Source organism: Diabrotica undecimpunctata, chromosome 4 (assembly GCF_040954645.1).
Source record: "Diabrotica undecimpunctata isolate CICGRU chromosome 4, icDiaUnde3, whole genome shotgun sequence".
Lineage (NCBI taxonomy): Eukaryota > Metazoa > Arthropoda > Insecta > Coleoptera > Chrysomelidae > Diabrotica > Diabrotica undecimpunctata.
Window position 1 is genome coordinate 160,091,250 of NC_092806.1, and position 24,084 is coordinate 160,115,333.

The 24,084-nt window shown below is 32.3% G+C and overlaps 1 protein-coding gene across 3 annotated transcripts in view; it reads right to left on the reverse strand.

The window, feature by feature from the left end:
- Positions 1 to 2,334: 2,334 nt before the first annotated feature.
- Cip4 (formin-binding protein 1-like Cip4) overlaps positions 2,335 to 24,084 on the reverse strand; it is a 202,813-nt gene continuing 181,063 nt past the window's right edge. The window contains exons 8-12 of one of the 3 annotated variants that reach the window (XM_072530810.1): positions 20,905 to 21,073; positions 18,212 to 18,341; positions 17,914 to 18,075; positions 17,038 to 17,201; positions 2,335 to 12,399 (exon numbers count right to left, since the gene is read on the reverse strand). In XM_072530810.1, coding sequence (XP_072386911.1) covers positions 12,239 to 12,399; positions 17,038 to 17,201; positions 17,914 to 18,075; positions 18,212 to 18,341; positions 20,905 to 21,073 — 786 coding nt within the window. In that variant the 3' untranslated portion in view covers positions 2,335 to 12,238. Of the gene's footprint in view, positions 12,400 to 17,037; positions 17,202 to 17,913; positions 18,076 to 18,211; positions 18,342 to 20,904; positions 21,098 to 24,084 lie in introns of all 3 variants that reach the window. The other 2 variants (XM_072530809.1, XM_072530808.1) reach the window with 2 other exon arrangements.

Here is a 24,084-nt window from a genome sequence, read left to right on the forward strand (position 1 = left end):
TGAAAAATCAGTAGACCTGCTAACCCTGCGAGAGGTAGTAATGTGCAATGTACAGGCACCAAAACATGGTAGTTTTTCACGGAGAACACGGAGAATTTCGTTACTTTTGAGTACTCGTTACAAATCGTTACTTTTGTATCGACTAATCATATAAAGTATTCGTTACTTTGATTACTCTGATTACTTCGGGTAATCATATTTAATAGGAGCTATTTAAAACTTCATATTTATGTGGCACACTTTTGAAATTTGATTATTCAGATAGAATAAAATTTTATTTAAATTTAAATAATAAATGTCAGCTCAATATAAAAAATTTAATAAAGAAATATATCAACTCAAACAATAAAAAAAATAATAAATACAAAACTGCAAAAAAGCAATACAAATACATTCTGTACAACATGTTATTTAAAACTACTATAACTGTTGATTGCAATGTAAAAACATAATCATTTCCACATTTTTTCGTTTCAACCGATTCCTTCGTTCACATATTAATATCCCGGATTTAGAAAACACTCGTTCTGATGGAACGGAGGTAGACATTATACATAAATATTTATTAGCCAATTCTGAGAGATAGGGGTATAATGAAACTCTAGATTTCCACCAGTCGAGAGGATTCTCTTTTCTGAATATTAAGTTTTCGTTTAAATACGATTTTACTTATAAAATAGCGTTGACTTTTGAATCCGCCTGTTTGGGTGTTTGAACAAATTTGTCAAAATCTTCCCATATTAAATTTTCCTCTTCTTCGACCTGTGAATGGGATTCTTCCATGTCAATATCATTATAGGCCAATTTTACAGCTAGGAGACAGCAAATACTTTGTTAAAAATTTCCCACTCATTAACAACATTAGTCAATTCTTCTTTTAAATGTTCAGCAGTATGACTTTCATCATACTGATGAATCCTAAGTAGACATGAATATAAAATCCATTCATCAGTAATAAAATGGGCGGTGTAACCTATGTAGCTAGTATGGGAATGTTGAGCAGTCCAGGAGCCAGTTGTAAGATTAATGGCATTGGTTTTCGTCAGTAACGCTTTTAATTTTTCCCTTTTTTGTTCATATTTTTGTGGTAGGAAGGAATTTGTTATGGTAAACCGACTAGGCATACAATAGGAAGACTCTAGGCCCATAATTAATTCTTAAAAAATACGTTTTAAGGCATAAAAAATATATCTGATTTATTATTTATCAACTTTAACATCTGGAAATTGGAAAATATCTTTTAAAAACAAAACTATATAGCTTGGGGCGTGTAAGATCTGCTTTAAAGAAATTACAATCCCAGGTTATTTTTTTACAATTAATCTTTTACACGTAAAACATATATAAAGTATAAAGTAAATAACTCAATTTTTAAATAAATAAAATAAATATTTTTTATTATACGCATATATTCCTTTTCCATTTGTTCATAATCACATCCAATATCACAACAAAACATTTGAATATTAGACCCTGCTCCAGCGGTATTCCTATCTTCGTAAAATACCTATATACTCTCGTTATTCATATGTCTCTATGTCTGCGTATCGGCATATCGGTATCGGTACTGTACATCGGTCGGTAGTAGTCTGAGTCGGTATTGTACCTCCTAAATAATTAGAAGCAGGGTAGACGCTTCAGCCGTACTCGTTACTCGTATATACTACTCGTTATTCATACGTTATTTCGGTATCGGTAGTAAGTCGGTAATCGGTACATAAAGTAATCAAAGTAACGATTTGGTTTGAGGATATGTATTCGTTACTTCGGTTACTCTAAAGTAACGAATACTTTGTAACGAATAGTTACTTTTTCTCCAACACTAACATGGTAGTCAAATCGAAACTGGCTTCACTTTGCGAAGGTTTATTAAATGAGCGTTACCTGTCCTCTCTCTTTCCTTGTCTAAGATAAAGTACGTTAGATATGCGAAATCTGTTAAATTGATTTTAATGAAATTTGGATGACTCTTTTACTATGTTATAAAGATTTTCTAGACGAATTATGAAGGTCCGAAGTGTAATCTAAGTGGTTAAAATTTTTTTATTGTTCCCGACCTATTTGAGAGGAAGAATAGTCTATTATTATTACTGCAAAAATCCGAATGCCAGCTCAAAACAGATACGCTCTGGTTTATAATATATAAAGGAAACTTTGGATATTTTAATTTCTTTCGTGACAGCGCCACCTATGATCAAGACCAAGAACTTCTTACCTTGTCTCCCTGTTATTTTGACATTACTATTCACATATTATGTCTTGGAATCCTTAATTTAAACATAGTATAAGTTTTGTTTGTAGTAACTCACAGCTTGTTCGAAATAAAACTACGAATAATACATTCAATGCTATATTATTTTACAAGATCAGTCAGATACACTCACAGATTTGATATCAGCATAAAAATCGACAATTTTCACAAAATGCGCGTTTCTGCGTGGTCTTTCAAGGACACGACGAACACTAAAGAATGATCCTGATATGAGTGAAATATGTAAGATGGCAAATGGAATGACAGCCGCGGATTCACATCGCCCAGAATAAGAATGTCGTTAGTGAATTTAGCCAAGCGCAAGCCACTCTTATTTTGGGTTTGTTCGCATGATATGATGAGGCGCATGATATGTTAGAAATGTTAAAATTATATAGACTCTCGAACATTTTTTGTTCCAATAACATTTAAATTTAGTAATATATTGAAATGAAAAGATACTGACATTGTGCCACTCCCTAAACGGTCAATATTAGTGAACAGTTATATTAGTGGTAAACCTGCTGGGTAAAATATTTTTAGGTTAAGTTTTTTACAGTACTAATTCATTTGACGTCCAATTTGTGCGACAAAAAGAAAAAAAAGTATTAACACAACTGTTTCAGCTTGTTTTCCTTTTGTGCATACATATATTTACTGACAATTGACAAGAACGTTGTACATTATATAGCAAAAACAAACTACTACATTTAACCAACTTCCATCTCTAAACGATTAACGGAATTCGCAGAATGTGTGTCATTAACCCGTTGTTCGTAGTGCATATTTTTTTTTACATTTTCTTTAATAAATAGTATAGTATATGGAATTTAGTGACGATAATAAAGATTTATAAATTGAAATAATCCATAAGTACACTATTATAATGTTATTTACAAAACAATTGTACAGCAGGTTAACCATTATATTTATACATTCATTATTAGCCAAATAAACAATAATATTTAAAATTCCATTTGAATTTGTGCTCCTCATTTTATACAAATTAACTCTTAACTGATAATACAGGCAAAAATATTCTAAACAAAGTAAGTAATTAAAAAGATTATGGAGAACTCCAGTGCAGTTTACCGTGCCTTTTACTACAAAGAAAGATAATTCCATTAATCGTTTAGAGGTGTACGTTGGTTTAATGTACTGTATTTAGTAGATTGGCACAATATGTTGCGCAAAACAATTAATAGCATCAATTATTGTGTAAGATACTGGGAGTATTATAGCAAAAAATCTACATTTTGTGCAATATATTTGCAATAAACTGATGAACGATATTACTGCATATCTATTTTGTTGTGCAATATATCAATGAAAAATTAACGAAGGAATTATTATTACACAATACACATTGTTTTGCAATATATTCACGATGCTATTGATCGCATTAAAAAGATCAATTACAAAGTACACAAATACACATAAAGAAGACACTGTGTTTAAAAATCCATTGAAAAAGTAGGAAATTATTTCATATCACCAACATGAAATAAAATACCTTTGCGAATAATCAGGAAGTTATTCCCAACAATAACTAGGATTTGTGCAATATGTAATGCAGAAATGGATACACAAAATGGAGTCTCGGGCTCAATCTTTAATGGTGGTGGCAGTGGTACAAGAGAAAAGTAGACTACCGCTGTAATGTATGACCTTACTTTTTATATCCCGATAAAAAGCCAAATAAAAAAAAATAGACAACTGGCTGAAACATAAATGAGCATTTGTAATACATGAATGATAAAACAATTGTCAGCATAAAAAGAATACCCAACCTAGTAGAATACCCAATAATACACAAGATATAGCAGTAGAAGCTCAATAGTGTTTAGAAATGATGATTTCTTTGTTATAAATACACACAAGCAGCATGTGTCAGTAAATATCTCCTAGAAAAGGCTTACTTTAAAGCACGCTTATGATTAAATGTAATTAAATCAAGATTTACATAAAAAAGTCAATGTCTTACATTTATCTTAATTTCCCGTTATTGGAACACATCGCAGACAAACCTCTAAAAATGGAAGTACAAAAATAGTCGCTTTATAAGTTTTCTAGCACGATACTTCTAGTTAAAATGACACGTGACAGATGTCGGTCGAAAGTTGACGCTTTTGTACGTGGCAGTAACGACAATGGGAAGATCGAAGTAGTGCAAAAACGACAATTGTTTATATTCTAGTAATTCTATATTATTGCTATATTATGTCTAAGCTATTGGTCGAACAAAGTAAATGCATAAATTAGTGTTGTCCTCAAAAACCTACATTACATTAAAAGCCGAGCAGAATTTTAAATGATCAAAAAGGTAAATTTTGATGATAAAAGTTGATTCAGACGGTGGCATTTACGTCGTGGAATCTAGTACCGCACTAGGAGTTATAGCAATAGAGCGACATAACTGCTGTGAAATCCTTACAATAAAGTCATTAAATTAAAGTTTTATCTATTTTCACGCTATGGAATGACCGTAATTTACAATGGAACGAATCCAATATAGTCCAAAGCCACATTTAACATAGTTGCAGTTGACACACGACCATTTTTTGCCCAATAGCTTGTATAAAAGGAGTCAAACTATTAGAAATGTGATTATATTGTCCAATATACCAGCTCTAGCGACTAGCAATCCAGAAAAAATTTAAACATTTAGTCAAACAGTATACCAGCAGAAGATAAGAAGCAATAGAATATGATTTAATACAAAGAACTGTTAGACACATCCCACAAAAGTAAATACATCAATTAAGGAAATCACCAGACGAGAAAAAAAGCACCCTTTGCGATATTTTATGCTCATGTCGCGGTATCATGATACCCAGAACTGTTCAGAATAAAACTGTTGATGATAGTCTTCAATGTTTAGTTTCAGACTTAATCTAGATGTTTATTTTTACGAACCAGACATTTCCACGATAAATATCGTGACAATGCTTATGTAGGGACAATACAAATGTTCAATAGTAATTAAATATGAACGTTAAATAATAGTTTTCATTACACTACCGCGACAAATACCGCGCTAATGCCTCTATTAAGACAATACCAATGTTTTCGATACAACAACAGCGAGATATTCGGTCAGGCGACATTGTCGCGGTATTCACGTTACGACAATATCTCTCCGCGACAAAAGTGTTCATTGTAATAAGATATTGTTATTATAACGATACATATCGCGTTCATACCATTGCCGCAAATAAAAGAGAACAGGCTGACAAACATAAACGCCAAACATAATGTTTCTATATCAAGAAACGGAACATTCACACTTACGTGACATTGTCGCGGTATTCACATTCCGACAATACCGTCCCAAGGCAAAAATGTACCGTTTGAACGTACATAAACTTTAAATATTAGTTTGAACAATTGAAAAACTACTATGTTCACTCCCTATTGAACCTTCGACCTGCGATTATGACGCTGTGTGGTCCTACAACCACGTTGCAGAACCACGATAGACTGATATTGATTCTTAGATGACACTGTCGCTGTATTCACGTTATAACCATAACTCCTTATGAGAAAAATGTACCAACACGAACATCAACTATCAAAAAATTTTAGTTGATTACAGTGCTGCACATTATAACAGTATGCAATATTCATTCCGATATTGAAACCACATGTTCACTGGGCTGTAAACTTTGCGCTACCGTGAAAGATGTAGCGGTAATGCCACTATCGTCTGATTACCAATCATATTTAAATCACACGACATTGTCGCGGTATTAACGTTGCGAAAATTCCGTTCCACATCAAAAATGAATCACCTGAAGTAATATGAACATTAATTATTGGTTATAATAAACAATAACATCTTTATTCGTCATACATTCAGTCAAATCTTGAACCTAAATGTTTTTGTACTGCGAAACTAGCCTTACCACGACAAATGTAGCGGTAATACCGCCGTAGCGGTAAATATATTGCGACAATTCCGTCCCTCGACAAAAATGAATCACCTGAAATAAAATAAACGTTAATTATTAGTTTTAATGAACGATAACGGCCTTATTATTCATACACTCAGCGTTATCTTGAACCTAGATGTTCACAGTACCGCGACACTGGCCTTTTACACGACAAATGAAGCGGTAATGCCGTTGTAGCGATAAATATATTCCATCCCACGAATAAAATGTACCGTTTGAACCAACATAAACATTAAATATTAGTTTAAACTAACGAACAACCTTCAAAATTGTTGCATTTTGAGCGATACAAACTCACTATTCATTTCTAGCAGACCATAAAACTGGAACAGAATATTTAATTAAAAACAGCACCATTCTATTACAGAAAGTAACTTTAAATATTCAACAAATTTCGCTAAAATATCAAATCTAGCACTTTTAATTTTACTGGGAATTATTTGCAAAATAAAAAAGCGAAAAATCAAACTCTCAGATGTTTTCGCTGTTTCATCATGGCTTTAGTGAACAATACTATCAAAGACTATCGATATTTTCGTAAATTGTTGCTATATTTGAATTTATTAACAATGTAAAAAGTGAATGATCTATAAGGGATGATTTTTTTTAAAACTAAATACATTTCGGTGTTCAGCACCTTGGAAACAAAACACAGAACATAAATTAGTGATAATCAGACGAAATATAACATGTACTTAACGGTAAATTGTCACTATAAAAATTTAGAAAAAGTCTACACAAGCTAAAGCTTTCCTTGGCTGCAAAAGGAGATTCTACTTCTGCCCGAGTCCATTAAAAAAGTATATTTCAAGTTGGGATACCGAAATCAACATTATTATGTCTATCTTTTTGTATGAAACAAGGAAAACTATTGATTGAGATCATAAAGCGCCTTTAAAAAGAAAAATGTGACAGGTGCATACCGATAGTTGCAAAAAATGGTTTGAAAAGTTGGAATTTTTAACTATTTTTCAGATTATCTTGTTAAAAAAAAAGGTTCAAAGCTTTTCCAAATTCTTCACTTCCTAACTCGATTTAAAAGCTTTTGCAAGTGTAGATTTTTCATAGAAATGATAAAAAGTGTCTGAAAAAGCGTACGGAACAGAAAAATTCGAATTTTTTTTAGATATTTTCATCGAAATACCCTGTGAACCAATCTAAAACATATCATAACCAAAACACACGTAGTGAAACATCAACAGGAAATTTAGCAAATCAATAAAAAAATAAATAATTCCTTATAGTAATAAAAATGTTTCTCTCTCTCTTTATTTCATATACCTAGAAGTGCAAAAACACAAAAATGAAGTTGATAATTGTGTATTAATCTTACGTTTGATTTTTTAGCAAATTACAATTACTATACATCTATATATTTTATACAATACAGCTCAATAATTAATATTAATATCTGCATACTATATACAAAGTAATTGCTATAATGTACAGGGCCATTCAACGAACAATATTCGAGGTAATACTTAAAAGATCGATAAAAAACATTTTACATTACATTTTTTATGAAATTTAATGTTACGATATCAAACCTTGTGCGACGCCACTGACTGTTAATATGTTCAAGTTAGCATTTAGCTGGTCGCCTGGACGTGGATTTCGCCGGGTTGTGATTTTTGATGAAGACGCTTTATATCAGTACAATACAAAAAATATCACTATTAACGAAGTCTTTGTGTAGTACACACCATAGATATTTAGCTCATCGAAAGATAAGTACCTTAAATTGCACATTACTCATTGCAGTTCACTAATTTTATCACTAAATCTAAATATTCGTAAAAATTTATCGAACGTGCGTTTTAGTACAGTTAAAAATATTTCACGATAAAATATGCAAAGCAAATTCCTTTTCTTTTCAATTATTTTATATTAGGAGATGTTTTAGGGGATGAAAAAAAAACAATTGTCGTGTTTTCATTCATTCATCCAAATTTTGTTTCGAATAGTTGTTTTTCATCATATGTTGGTATACAGCTTGCACAACAAATTGAAAATATTCAGAAAACCACAATTTAAATGTCGTGATGGGTAGTGCAGTGGTGCGTATACCCACTTGTCAGCAGGGGTGACCGGAGATCGATTTAATTCTTAAAATTGTTTTCTTTTAATATTTTAAATTATAAAAATGATGAAACAATTAATTAAAATTAAATAAATAACCAAAATAGCCGGTAATTTGTTTCTTTATGTATGAACAAACCTTACTTGGATTTTTGAAAATGTTTCAAACTAAAACTCAAGAGCGACTGGACCGATTTGGCTAATTTTGGTTTTGAAATATTTGTAAAAGTCTAAGTTATGGTTTAAAAGGTGAGAAAATATGAAATTATTAACTTGTCACAAATTATTGTATGTATGTATTATTGCCTAATTTGTGGCGTTGATCCACTAGTAGATCTTTTAGCATGGTAAAATAGTCTAATATCCTTACCACCCGTTTTTTTGTCACTATGAATCTCTTAATAGAACGAAACCATAACAAAAAATATCTGAAACACGTGATATATGGAACACTTTTTGAGTTCTGTAAATTTGTGAGAATAAGTCACGTGTGGGTGCTTTTACCTAACTTTTTAAGAGTGTCACACTATATAATATATAAGGCTTCATTTTTGTATCCACAATACACTCCATAGCTATTTGACAATGTTTTTAACCATTTTTCTCAATTCTATATTCAACAAATTTAATTTATAATTAAGGTGAATCGTAACATTACTTTCATCATCAAGACTGATTCAAGAACGTTCATTAAGAATTACCTCGAAATTATGCATTTCTTCCTCCCCTGTATAACTGCATCACTAAACAACAGCTAAGTTCCTATCGTAGGAACTAAATAATTGTGCTAAGCCGCAATTTTTAATAATATAGTACGGAGTTGGTCAAAAATAGGTGTTTTAATGAAACTCTAGATCAAAAATAAAATGTCTTTTTTCTGTTACGGAATTTGTTCACTGAGAGTATTAAAATTTGTGTTGCTTTCATCATAATGCAAGTATTGAGTTCATATTAAATAAATACAATGTATAACAATTAATTATCACCTCCAAAAACATGTGTTGTTGGAGGTGATCAAGACAGAGACCAAAGAAACACTGCAACATCCGAAGAAAGTGACAAATACATCAAAGAATAGACAAAGAACGAGGCATAATTAATTTTATAAAAGGTTTTGTATAAATCACACATCAGAATTTATAGGAAAAGGTTTTATGTTGTTACAGTACCCTTTTTTTAAGACGCCACTGGTGCGCTTAAGTAAATGAAGCGCCAATTTTGGACGCCACAGTATTATTTTATGAATTAATATTTTTTTCAATTGGATTGTTAAGAAAACTTAAGAATTCATACAAAATCCAAATAAATTGACAAATATACTACAGAGTAGACAAAGAACAAGGCATAATTAATTTTTTAACAGGTTTTGCATAAATCACACATCGGAATTTATAGAAAAGGTATTATGTTGTTATAGTATCCTTTTTTTAATACGTCACTGGTACGCTTAAGTAAATGAAGCGCCAATTTTGGACGCCACAGTAATATTTTATGAATTAATATTTTTTGTCAATTGAATTGTTAAGAAAACCAGAGAATCCATACAAAATCCAAATAAAGTGACAAATATACTAAAGAATAGACAAAGAACAAGGCATAACTCATTTTATAAAAGGTTTTGCATAAATCACACACGAGAATTTATAGGAAAAGGTATCATATTGTTACAGTACCCTTTTTTTGTGACGCCACTGGTGCGCTTAAGTAAATGGAACGCCAATTTTGGACGCCACAGTAATATTTTATGAATTAATATTTTTTTTCAATTGAATTGTTAATAAAACCAAAGAATCCCTACAAAATCCGAATTAAGTGACAAATATATCAAAGAATAGACAAAGAACAAGGCATACTTGATTTTATATAAGATTTTGATTAAATCATAGACCAGAATTTATATGAAAAGGTATTATATTTTTACAGTACCCTTTTTTAAGACGCCACTGGTGCGCTTAAGTAAATGAAGCGTCAATTTTGGACCCCACAGTAATATTTTATGAATTAAAAATTTTTTTATTTGAATTGTTAAGAAAACCAAAGAATCCTTACGAAATCCGAATTAAGTGACAAATGTATCAAAGAATAGACAAAGAACAAGGCATACTTGATTTTATATAAGATTTTGATTAAATCACAGACCAGAATTTAGAGGAAAAGGTTCATATTGTTACAGTACTCTTTTTTTAGACGCCACTGGTATGCTTTTAAGTAAATGAAGCTCCAATTTTGGACCCTACAGTAATATGTTATGAATTAATTTTGTTTTCAATTGAATTGTTAAAAAAACCAAAGAATCCCTACAAAATCAAAATAAAGTGACAAATATATCAAAAAATGGACAAAGAACAAGGTATAATTAAGTTATAAAAGGTTTTATATAAATCACATATCAGAATTTAGAGGAAAAGGTGTCATATTGTTACAGGACCCTTTTTTAAGACGCCACTGGTGCGTTAAAGTAAATGAAGCGCCAATTTTGGACCCGAAATTCGAATTAAGTAACAAATGTATCAAATAATAGACACAGAACAAGGCATACTTGATCTTATATAAGATTTTGATTAAATCACAGACCAGAATTTAGAGGAAAAGGTATTATATTGTTACAGTACCGTTTTTTAAGACGCCACTGGTGCACTTCAGTAAATGGAGCGCCAATTTTCGAGCGTACAGTTATATTTTACGGATTACTAAATTTTTGGAGTGGCTGATGTAGGGAGTTTAAAAGTGGAGGAATAAAAGTATTTATTAATATTTTTTGTCGTCACATTTCACATCGTTCGTACTAAAAAACTATGAAAATATTCAACTCCTACATTTTGACCAACCCCGTATTCACACACATACTGCGCACAAGCAACACATTATAAAGATATGACTAAGGAATACTTTGATCGCAAGTTTTTTTAAAATTATCTTGTTCAATAAAAGAAATAACGTAAACATTTAGTAAAAAATAAAAAAAGTAAATAATATGATTTTTTTTCTCGATTATCTACTACAGTTTATAAAAATATGTAAATATACAATAAAACGGAAAAAAATATTGCATGGGATTCGAGGATTTCGTAGAAGGTTCGATTAGGAATCAAGATAAAAATTCACTGGTCATTTTTAATTTAAAAAAAATGCTGAATAAATAAAAATATACACAAATGCAAAAAACACATCAATAAATTCACGACGATTGTTTCGTAGCAATATATTTTTCGCACGTGATGGTAAAGCGTTGAAAATAAGAAATATTTTATCTAAGGAACTTGACAAAATGCATCACAAGGCTCTTTAAAGCGATGTAAATAAAAATAGTGTCAAAATGATTATCAACATTCGGTAATAGGAAAAAAAGAAGAACATACTCGACTACCAGTTACCATTGTAAAACTATGATTTTGCTAGAATGCCATAAATGCACACTTAAAATCTCTTCTTTTATGTTTCAATGATCTTTTCCAAAAGTTCTTCCTGTTTGTCCAATGTAAGGTTTAAATAACTTTCAAACTTCCTAAAACAGCTTTTAAATTCCAAATATTTACATAGGACAAAGACTAAAAACTTTAGGAACGTATACAAGAGCACCAAAGATAATTATGACACAAAAAATCGATTCAGTGAAGTTTTAGACATTCAAAATAAGAAATTGTAATTCTTTGTTTCAAGGAAATAGTTATAATAATAAATGAATGATTATGATGGCAGTTTTATTGACGCCGAAACATCGATCGTGGATTTATTTATATTTTCCATTTTGTTCTGATAGAAATAATCGAATATACATAAAATAAATATTCGTAACAAAATGCATTTAACCTTCTACAAAACTCTAACCGTCCAACAACCATTTCTTTAAATATTGCATAAATAATTTACAAAAATATACTCAATTTCAAAAAATTGATGCTCTTCGACACTTTTAAGTTACCACCCTTTTTGCTATCAACGTTTCTGTTTGCAATTAAGTATTGAACAACGTGTATTCTATATATGATGTTGGCACAAAACCTTCTTCCAAATCACCTAGCATTCTTCTCACTCTAGTCCAACCGTCACCTTGATCTAGCTCGATAAGGTGGAGCTCTTCGTCTTGCGACATTGGGATGCTACCCTCACTCGTGGCTGAAAAAAAAAACAAAATTAAGTAATTTTATTTGCGTATATTAAGAAAAGGCCAAAAGATGACGCAGGTACCAATGAAATTATTAGTGAGTATTGTATAAATGTTTAATATGTGTTTTTACAATGTATTGTGTATTTTTTCAGTTTTAATCATACACATTATTGATAATTTTTTTATTGTTACACTGCATGTTCACAATCTACTCTATACACAGAGTAATAAGTAAATAGTCTGTATGTGGACATGTCGATTTTCTTGTTGTAAAAGTAATTTGTACTGATTTGCTACCATTAACACTGATCTTCCATCGCTTAAGCCAGTTTTGTAATTGGACTAAATGATTTTGTACTTTTTGTGATGCAGTAGGGTCGATATCCTCTGCCAAGATTCCCATGTCATCGGCAAAAGTAGTTAAGAAAGTATCATTGCTGGTTGGAACGTCTGCCGTAAATATCAGATACAGACAAGGGCCCAAATTTCAGTTTGGGATAGGAGACCTTTATGCCATACTCTATCAAATGCCTGTTGTATATCTAGAAACACTCCAGAGCAAAAGTTAACTGTTTCTCATTTAGAGTTGTTTTAATTATATTTACTATTCTGTGGCATTGTTGGATGGATGAGTCTTCACGTCTAAATCCGAATTGGTGTTGTGGTATAATTTCGTTTATGGGAACAAATTGCTCGATTTTATGTAATAGTCGCCTTTCTAATACTTTCGACATTATTGGGAGTAGGCTTATAGGGCGATATGAATTTGCTTGCGTTGCGGGCTTACCAAGTTTCGGAATCATAGTAACTTGAGCAAATTTCCATTGTATTGGAAAGTATCGAAGACGTAGTATGCTGTTGTATTATTGTTAATAACACCACTGCTTTTCTCGGTACCTTCTGAAGTACGAGTAATTCTCCTGTTACCAAATCATGGTCAGGAGCTTTCTTAGGATTTAGCATTTTTATTTTTTGTCGAATCTCTGTCGGAGTAAATGTTGTCAGAGAAAGAGATAGTTGACATGGAGTTATTAGTATCTGTGATAACTTTGTGGTTTGAGTTCTCTACAAGTATCTACATGTTTAGTACTTCAACTTTTTTATACACAATTTTTCAATTGTGTTTCCAAGTTTGGATATCCATGTTTAAATATTGATCTCCTTTTATAATTTGTCAAATTTTATTTAGAACTCTCTTATGTTATCAGGTTCCACAATTCATAATTCGATAATTTATATGCAACAGAAATGCTTCTTTATCCGGAGTAAAAACAAAGGCTATATAAGATGGTAAAATATGCACTCGGCTGGATTCTTATTTGGGACTTGGTACTCGAAAGTACGTATTTAGAACCCCTTTAGCCAAATTTTTAGTTCCCTAGGTGGTCCCAGGGGTCTCCATTCGCCAAAAATGTGTTTTTTCGAAAAAAAAAAAAATTGCTGAGGGAACCCTTATCTTAATAAACCTGAAAAAATTCATGAACATACGTGTTAAGTACGGACCTGCTCGCGTACATCGTAGTTTAAACCCTACCAATTGTGCGACTGCGTCCCGCCCGATCCAACCCGATCGTACCGAACGCGCTCCATCGACAGAGGGTCAGAGGGATACGGATCGGATACTTACGCCAAGATAAACGGAGAGAGACGACACCCCCGCTTCGATGAAGATGCTTTAAAATTACATTTAAGTTACTATTATACAATTATATTTTGTTGTTTATAGTGTTTATTCAATAAAATTACGTGAAATTCTCAAAATCCTTCACTACAAGCTCTTCCAATACGTTTTCATGAAAAAATATTTGAATTTTTAGGTTATGCAATTTTTTAGAATTTTTGGCATATTTATAAATAATTATTTTTCTTGTATTTTTTCCGTTCTTTTGAATGGAGTTAGATTTACCATTTTCTCTCCGGAATATCCTCAAATTTCAAAAAAAAACCCATTTTTTGGAAAAATAAAAAAAAAAAACACATTGCCGCATTTATTCATTACCTTAGCAATGCACGGTATAAGTCAAAAATTATTAGACCAACAAAAATACTTTTAGACTTGTCTACCATATTAGATACTGACCTTGTAATAAACGAAGATAGTGACGAAGACTAAAACTATTATTATAATCTGATTTTGAACATTTTTTAATATTTTGAACTTTGGAATTTTATAAAATTTCATTATTATTAATAAAAATTGAAAAAAGGTCTAATATGGAATTAAATATAATTATTTTATTAATTTAATCCATAAATGATAATCACCACTCGAATAAAGGAAGGGGGAACAAAAATCGTTATTGTCCCATTTAAATGAGGTTATGTGAAAATATGAAACAAAATCACCAATAAATGCAGTTTTTTCGAATTTAGAGTATATTTTGGTCTGAAAATAACCAACATCATCATCATCATCAGTGGTGCTACAGCTCTAGTTGAGCCTTGACCTTCCCCAGTCTATTTCGCCAGTCGTTTCTGTTCATCGCCAACCTTTGCCAATTTGCCGCGCCGATTTTCCTTGCGTCCTCGTCCACACCGTCCCTCCATCTCAGTCGTGGTCTGCCTCTACTCCTATTTCCCACTGGGACCGAAAATAGTGTTCGTCTGGGTGGGTAATTTTCATTTGCTCTTGACACATGTCCAGCCCATCTAAGCCTACCTATTTTTATGAAGGATATTACATCTCTACCATTTACTATTTTTTTATACTTCTCGTACAATTCGAAATAACCAACATGACCCTACAGAAAAAATAGATGAAAAATCGTCCTTCATTTACATGCAGTTAAGGTTATGTGTTAAAAACATGAGAAAAACATCAAAAAAAGAGAGTTTGTCGTATTTTGAGCAGCGTGTTCCGTTCTAAAAATGGCGAACCTCATTCCATAACAATACAACATAACAAAAAATCGTTATTTATTGACAAGCAGTTGAGTTTATGTGCTAAAAACATTAAGTAAAACACCAAAAAATGTTTTTTTTTTAATTATGAAGATGCTCCTGAGAGAAAATGAAAAATATAATTCCGTCATTTAAAACAACGAAAAAAAAAAACAGGAAAAATAATTATTTAGATGTTTGCCAAAAATTACCTATATAATCTAAAAATTCTTTGAAAATTCTAATATTTTTCCTAAGCTCAATTTTTCCAAAAAATCTGAAAAAAAACACGAGTGTTTTTGGGCAAAGCAAAAGATCGTTCAGTATTTTTTTTTTTTTTCGAAAAAACACATTTTGCGATAGGAGATCCCTGGTGCAACCTAGGAAGCTAAAAAATTGGCTAAAGAGGTTTTTAAATATGTACTTTCGACTGACCAATCCCAAATAAGAATCCAGTTGAGTGCAGACTTCACCATCTTATCGCGCAAACAAAGTTAAAATGGTCTTTCAGATAATTCGAGTGAAGGACGGCAAAAACAGCAACGACTGTATAAAATATATATGCAAAGTGCACGATTATGACTACTATTTTTTGGGATTCCAGGGTTTTTCAAATTGGACACCTGCCAAAGGGTTAAATAATTACTGGGAAATATGAACCTCTCCTTGAAGTCAGTATTGGAAACCAAAAACGGCTTTTCCACTATAACAATGCAGTTGTGCCCGTAAAATCATTGTAGTAATATTAAAATTGAAGAATTTGAAATAGAACATCCTCCCTTTTAACCAGATTTGGTAGGATCTCAATTTCATATGTTTCCAAATATTAAAAAATTGTGGATGAAAGAAAACTTTTCAAGTAAAAGTGATGATAATTTGCATAAATTGATGTTTTGAAATTTCAACTTCAGAATATCGTTTAAAAATGAAGAATCAGCTTTATTACGAAATATCGGACAAAGTGTCTCGAACCAAAACGATAATACATCGGGAAACATGATTTTTTGTTAAAGAAACTCATTTTTTTCGTTATTAGTTTCAGAACTTTTCACTTTACCCTATCAGTCAATTTCCTATTGATAAGCCTAAATTAATACGAAATACAAAGTCAAAACAATAAAAATTCCCTAAAACTACCTTTAAATGTACTAATACTTTGATAATTCCACCACTGAGGCCGAGGTTCAACAAAAAAACTTTTACGAGATAAAATACGAGTCTTTTGGTGTAATACCAAAGAATATAGACGCATATAGAAGAATCTATCACTGTAATTTTTTAGCGTCGGCGAAGGGTATACACAAAACAATCAGAGGTTGATCAGGATTTTAGTTCCTTATTTGTACCACTAGGGAGCGGTCATGTCAGCGCTATTACTGCTTCTAAAACAAGAAAGAGTGGGGCAACAAATGCAACTTTAGATATTTTTATATGCAGGTGCCGCATGGTCGTAGAAAAGCATTAAATTGTTGCGTTTTATAAAATTTTTTGAAGAAAATAAAATATTTTAACTTTTAATAAATGACTCTTTCTAGAAAAAATATGATTCAAATTTTTAATTCAAATATGTAAAAATCTACAAATAATATAATTAAAACTCTCTTCTTAAAAACTATAACTGAAATTAAGTAAAATTCAATCACCATGAGAGAAAGCTCAAAAAATTGTAAGGTGTTTCGATCACAAAACAATCCCTATGCGTCTATATTCTTTGGTACGCCGCTTCCTATAAAACAAATTATAGAAACCTCTGAAAAATTGCTTACCTTCGAATGGATACAGCGCTTTGCAGGTGCCGATAGATGGCAGCAAGTCGGGTTCGTAGTACTCGCTTTCGCCGCCGTTGCCATCGTATTGGTCAGGGTCGGAGTCAGCGCCAGGCAGGGAGGTGTGCGACGTGCCCAGGCCACTTTCGGGACTATTGGAACAACTATGTCAAAAAATTTAAAGCCGTTGTTAAACAGTGTACAAATGTCGTCGTAGAATTCTTTCTTTAATGTTAAAAATTGATCGATATTACCAAGCAAGTAATGTAAGGTGTATTTTTAGTCTAAATCACAAAGAAACATTGTAACTCTTTGTTTAAAACTACAAACATTTTATGGTGGAGGTTTTTTCTCGTACTAGGCCTTGGGCCGATGAGAAGTTCATCATGTAATTTCTTTAACAAAGGTTTAATTGATTCCTTATTTTCGCTGGTACACAAAGTCATCGACATATCTCACCTTGATTTTAATTCTCCTTTTTCAATTTTCAACTATTCTTAAGACAATATTCTTTTTGGTTCTTTTCAATCTTAATCCAATATATTAAATTTTCTGTATTTAAGTTCAAAACTTAAGTAAACTTAAATACTAAATGAAAATTATACGACGATATATGTACACTACAACGGCTAAAAATGAATAATGACTACCAACGTGTAAGATTTAATCATCAGTATATTATTTATTTAACAAGTCTTCTCAATTTTAAAAGATTGTGCTCTGCTCAAAGACACAAAAGAGTGGTCAAAACTTTCATAATTATTAATAAAATTGTGCACAAAGATAGGTTACGTTGATTTTTACAAGTTTTTATATGAAATACAACGTTGCACAATCTCTAAAAATTGGATAAACTATCGATTCAATGTTAATTACCCGTGGTTGTTCATCTGTGGTGTTCCAGGAGCTGAGGGTTTGCTGTGGTTGTGATTATTGTGGTTATTATGATTTACACTGCTATCACTGGCTGATCTACTTAACGACTCTTCTTCTGCGGCGCTTCCTCCGGAATTCCGACGTCTAGAACCGTTCAATAACCTGTCAAACCGATTTTAGAAATTGTTAAAATTATTTTTTATCAGATCTGGGATCAAAATATTTCACTGAAACAATTTTTTCGTGGCCCCTTTCATAACATAAAATTGCTATAACATATTTCTAGTTCAAATCTTACCTAGGAGAATTTGTAAGAGAATTATTATGTCCCGACTGGATACCCTTGATAGTATCCTCGAGGAAAGCCTGGTACCGCGCTAGATCCTGCTGTAGCTTATCCAAACGGTGGCTGCACTCATTTAGCTGACCTGAAACGGCAAAAAATGATTTCCTTTAAAATCAGTGTTAGTAACATTTATATATCCCACATCATCCCTCCAAGATGTTTACGACAAGGCAAAATTTCAGTTAGATTCAGTTCTATGTGTAACAAAAGGAAAAACTGAAGAATATGGCTCCTATATGCATATTTTTCTCTCATTCCTTTCCAGATTTATTCCCCCCGTCTATCTCTAATTTTTTATATCACAAACACACACACACATTCTCGTATTCTCTAAATCCTTATCTCTCTTTATCTCATTCTCTCCTTCTGTTTTCCCTCCTCTCATTTACTCTTTCTACCTAACTTTCACCGTATGCAACTCACTTCTCCCTATTTCTAGATCACATTCTCTTTCTACCACACTTTTTATGTTTCATTATACCAATCTCTATATGTCCTTCTTTGTATCTTATTATCTTCCTCATCTCTCTATCCCTCTCGATTTCTCTTGTTCTCTATGTGCTGCTCTCGGTACTTCTCTATATATTTCGCTCACTCTCGCTCCTTATATCTCTCTATCTTAATCTCCATCATATCCTCTATCCCATTCTCACTCTCAAATATCTATATTATTCTCTCTCATTGCCTGTATCATTCTCCTTATTTTATTTGCTCTATATGTCACTCTTCATATCATTCTTTCTCTGATTTTTTCCTTCTCTTCATCTCTACTCCCTTGTCTCTCTATCTTTCTCACTCTCAAATATCTATATCATTCTCTCTCATTTTCTGTATCATTCTCCTTATTTTATTTTCTCTATATGTCACTCTTCTCATCATTCTTTCTCTCATTTTTTCCTTCTCTTTATCTCTACTACCTTCTCTCTATCTAACCCCTTAATATTTCTCCCCGTCTTAAACTCTCTATCCCACTCTCTCTATCTAATCTCACACTCTTTATCTCTATGTATAAAAGAAATAAATAGCATCTTAATACTATTTATCTCTCTATCCCTTGGTGTATTTTAGTGCTTTCTCTATATCACTCTACCTCCCTCATTCTCTAGCTGTCTCGCTAATTCCCTACCTGACTCTCATTCTGGCTTACGCCATATCGCAATCTCTCTCTCTCTCCCTCTCTAATTTTTTATATTACACACAGTCTCTCTCACATTCTTTATCTCACCCTCGTATTCTCTACATCCTTATATTTGTCTATATCTCATTATCTACCTCTCTCCATTATCCTCTCCTTCTCTCTCCTTTCCTTCATCCGCGCTCTATGTCCCGTTTAATCAGTCTCTCGCTCTACCAATCTCTATATCTCGTTCGCTCTATTTTTCTCTATCTCAATTTCTATCTTACTATCTCTCTCACCCCTTCTCCCCATCCCACTCGATTTTTCTTTCTCTCTATATCTGTCTTTCTCTATAGGTCTTTATATCCCTCGTTTACTCTATATCTTCTTACATCTCTCGCTGTCTCGGCCTGTATATGACTTCCACCCTTTATATTTCTGTATATTTCTTCTTCTTCTTCTTCTGGTTCCTATCCGTTTCGGATGTTGGAAATCATATTGGCAATCATGACCTTGCTCGCTGCGGCTCGAAACAGCTCCGTTGAGGTTTTCTTAAACCATGTTCTTAAATTCCGCAGCCATGATATTCTCCTTCTACCGGGTCCTCGCTTACCTTTGACTTTACCTTGCAATATAGACTGCAGCAGGGAGTAACGGTGCTGATTTCTCATAACGTGTCCCAGATATTGCAATTTTATGCGTTTGATCGTAAACACAATCTCTGGTTCCTTCTTCATTTTTTCTAGAACTTCCTTGTTCGTGATTCTTGCTGTCCATGATATTCTCAGCATTCTTCTATAAAGCCACATCTCAAATGCTTCAAGTTTTTTAATAGTGGTGTCTGTGAGCGTCCATGCCTCCGCCCCGTACAACAACACAGAGAAAACATAGCATCTCAAATGTCTCATTTTTGTATCTAGGGATATGTTGTGACTTTTGAAGATGGCGCTCATTTTGTTAAAGACCGTTCTTGCCTTTCCTATGCGGCACTTTATTTCCTGTACATTGCTCCACTGTTCGTTTATAATAGTTCCCAGGTAGCAATACTGTTTTACTCGCTCTATCTGTGTCCCATTAATGTATAGATGAGCCCTGTATATTTCACTCTCTATATATTTCCCATGATCCCTAAATTTTTCTCTCGCTCTCTCTCTCTCTCTCTCAGCCTGTAACTCTCATTCGTCCTCTATCTTATTTTCTCCCTCTCTCTAATTCTCTTTATCTATATCTCTCTCTCTCTCTCTCTCTCTCCCCCTTATACATTCTTTGTCTACAGCAACCTCTCTCTCTTCCTTGTTACTCTCTCTTTTTCTTTTTGTGCTCCCTCTCTCTTCCACCTTCTTTCTTTCTCTTTCACTCTTTATCATATTCTCCCTCCATTATCATTATCTCACTCATTTACTCATTTTTTACGTTCTACTTTTTATCTTTTCTATGCCATTCGCTTATTAATTACCCTTATTTTCTCTCTTCTTATTTGCCGCTTCTTCTTTATCTGTCTCTCTCTTACTAACCAAATTATACTTACTTTCGACAGTCCTAGGATCTCCCAGCGCCGGATTGGCCTCGTACACCCCCTTCATCTTCATGAGTCCGTCTCTGGTCGCCGTCTCTTGAGCAACTTTATTTTTGAGCTCCTCCACTTTGAGCATCAGCTTTTTCCGCCTCTGGTTGGGCGGCAACTCGCTTAAGTCCTCCTTTCCGTCGGAAATAGCGGCGTTCTAGAAAAACGAGTTAGTGAGTACGATCGCGGTAAGATTTTTTTTTTCGTTTTTGAAACTACTGAAAATGTGAAGGCGGAAATATAGTACGGAAGGATTGCTAACAGTAAAGCTGATTTGAAAAGAGGTAAGCAGACACGTATAGCGTGGAAAATGTTGATTTATTGGTACATCGTATGACAAGATTATTGAACTGTTTCCTACAAGGCATGTAAAAACAACAAAAAAACTATATACTCGCTTGCCATTTTCTTTTTATTTGTACAGCTATGAAAGTCAAAGAAAAATGTTACCGTATTGTGTATATAAAAAAATTAATCTTGTCATATAATGTCCAAAGAATACAACAAAAAAATAAAAATAAACAAGAGAAAAAAGCATTTAGCAGCTTGAAATGCAGGTCATACCTTTATGGCCATACAGACTTCCGTAAGCTTCTGTACGCATGAAAAGTAAAGAAAAGCCAGTTAATCTTTAGGATGTTTTAATAGCAAAAAGCCTTATTGCAAATTGTCTTACATATAATGCATGCAACTACATCACAAAGATCATTCACAAATAAAAATAATGCACGATTTTAATACTATGGTGACGATAAATCGTTTACGTATTGTAAAAGGAGTGAGACAATATCATGTACTTTCGCCCTCAGTGTTGCCAAGCTGGACCTGCGCGACTTCCATAGAAGGCGAATAAATGACAGAATTTATTGTCCTCATGATCAGAGGGGTTAGTGATATTACGTAGGGGGTGGCACCTTATATTCAACAAATCATATGCAAAAATTGAGAATGAGAGGGGAGTTCTTTTTAACTGAAGGAAGTATTCACTAGACTTGATATGAACAATCGAAAAAAATTGCAAGAGAGATAAAGCAGAAATTTTGATGATGATAAATTATTTCTAATGCATCAAGAAGATATTATGGTACTGGACGTATGCGACTTCCAAAGAAGACGACCTGATGAATGACCGGCTTAAGATATAAGAATTAGTCTTAAGCTGGATTTTGTAGAATGAAGTAACAATTGTATAAGTAGTAAATAAATTGTGTAAACATATAGACGTTTTCATGTTGACAACCAGTGGATTAGTCATTACTAGGTGTGGTAGCAATCAAAAAGCAACTTTGAGTGAAATTAAGTGATTCGAAACACAAAATTGATAATAGTTAGCAATGATTGTGAGTATTATCGTTTTTGTGATAAAAGAAGAGTTGTTAGTGATATTATATATTGAAGAAAGTATTATCTAAACAAAATTTGTTTAATTCTTAAGACTTAATATGAACCTTCGAAAAAGATACAAGAAAAACAGATTCAGCAGATATTTTTGCAAAAATTGAGATTTTTTCAAAGGTTTGCGGAAAACATTAATTTCGAAATTAACAATAAAACAAAAACATAAAAGTATTTTACAACAAAACCGGTTTTTAACGTTTAATTTAGTAATCTACATATTTCCGAAGCATACAAAACAAACATAAAAAATTATAGCGGCTTTTTAAAGCATTACCATGCAATTTTTTAATATAAACTTACGCTATAAAAGCCTGAAAATTATAATTATATAAATGTATACTTAAACCATAAAAAATGTGTTTTTACATACGAGAATGAATATATACAAACATTAGTTGATACACCAGTCGCATGCTCAGGCAAAGATCCAAAAATTACTTACTACAAAGTATAAGGGAAAATGCCCATCACAAAACGCAGACCACCAAAGATAGAATTGAAAAGAAAATAAAAATATAAGGTTAGGTGAGGTTAGGGTGTGCATAATTGTCTTTAAGACGATTTTTATTATTTCATGATGACATTTTAACGAGGAATATCAAGAGAAAAATAGTCACAACGATATAATTATTAAAAAAATCGTCTTAAAGATCATCATTTACCACAGTAGGGTAAATGAGTGAGGAAATAAAGGTAAATATAGACACTAACGCAAAATAATTAATTGCTAGATATTATTGCGTCTAATGATTGTGCATTTTTATTTATTTAGGCGTCCACAGTGAGGAATTCGATCGGCTAGTTAAATTATCTTCTTGCTAATATATCTTAATGTTGCGTCACTTCTGATACGCGTATGCATCGTACCAAGTGTCACACTCAGTTTAAAGAATGTATTTGTAGTGACAGTCTGATAGTGTGACAACTCTAGTAGACGGAAGTCTGAGAATATCATCTTGTCAAGTAGTTCTTAAAGATACCTTAAGCAAAACATTATAATTACCAATAAAAATAGTCTAGTCCAGAGTAATCCAAGGTTATATTGGAGTTCCCATTTTATTGCCTCTAAAAGTTGTATTTTAATTTATTTAGGCGCCCAACGTGGGGCTATCGATCGGCTGGTTAAATTATTTTCAGGCTAACATCTACACCTTACTATCTCGTCACTCGTAATAACAAATGCGCTATGTCAATTCTGGTCAATATCTATTTAAGATATCTTATTAGCGGTAAAAAGAGCCTGGTCCAGGATAATTCAATAGAATGTGATTTCGTAATTTAGCGTTGGTATCGAAACAAATCTCCACCTTTGAGCACTGTTACCCCAAATTTTGATTAGAAAAAGAAACCGACTCTAATAGATAAGACTAAAGTGAAAATTAAGTTTTTTTGTATGAATTTTTCGTTGTTTTCACAAAACTTCCATTTTGATATTTATTTATGTTACAAGTGCGTCAGACTTGTGGTAATAAAATTGCAAACATTTTATAAAAATTGTAAGTTATAAACATTATTATTTATTATATAAACAATTATAGTCGTAGTTGTGCTAAATATTTATCGGCATAGACGACGATCTAATTAAAAAAGTAAACATCACAAATTATTTAATAGTGTTTTGGTATTAAATTTCAACACTCAAATATCGGCGAATGATAAAAATGAGTTTGTTTATAAACACAGACTTTTTTTAATTTTAAATTGATAACTACCTAAAACTATTAAAAATGACACAAAATAAATCAA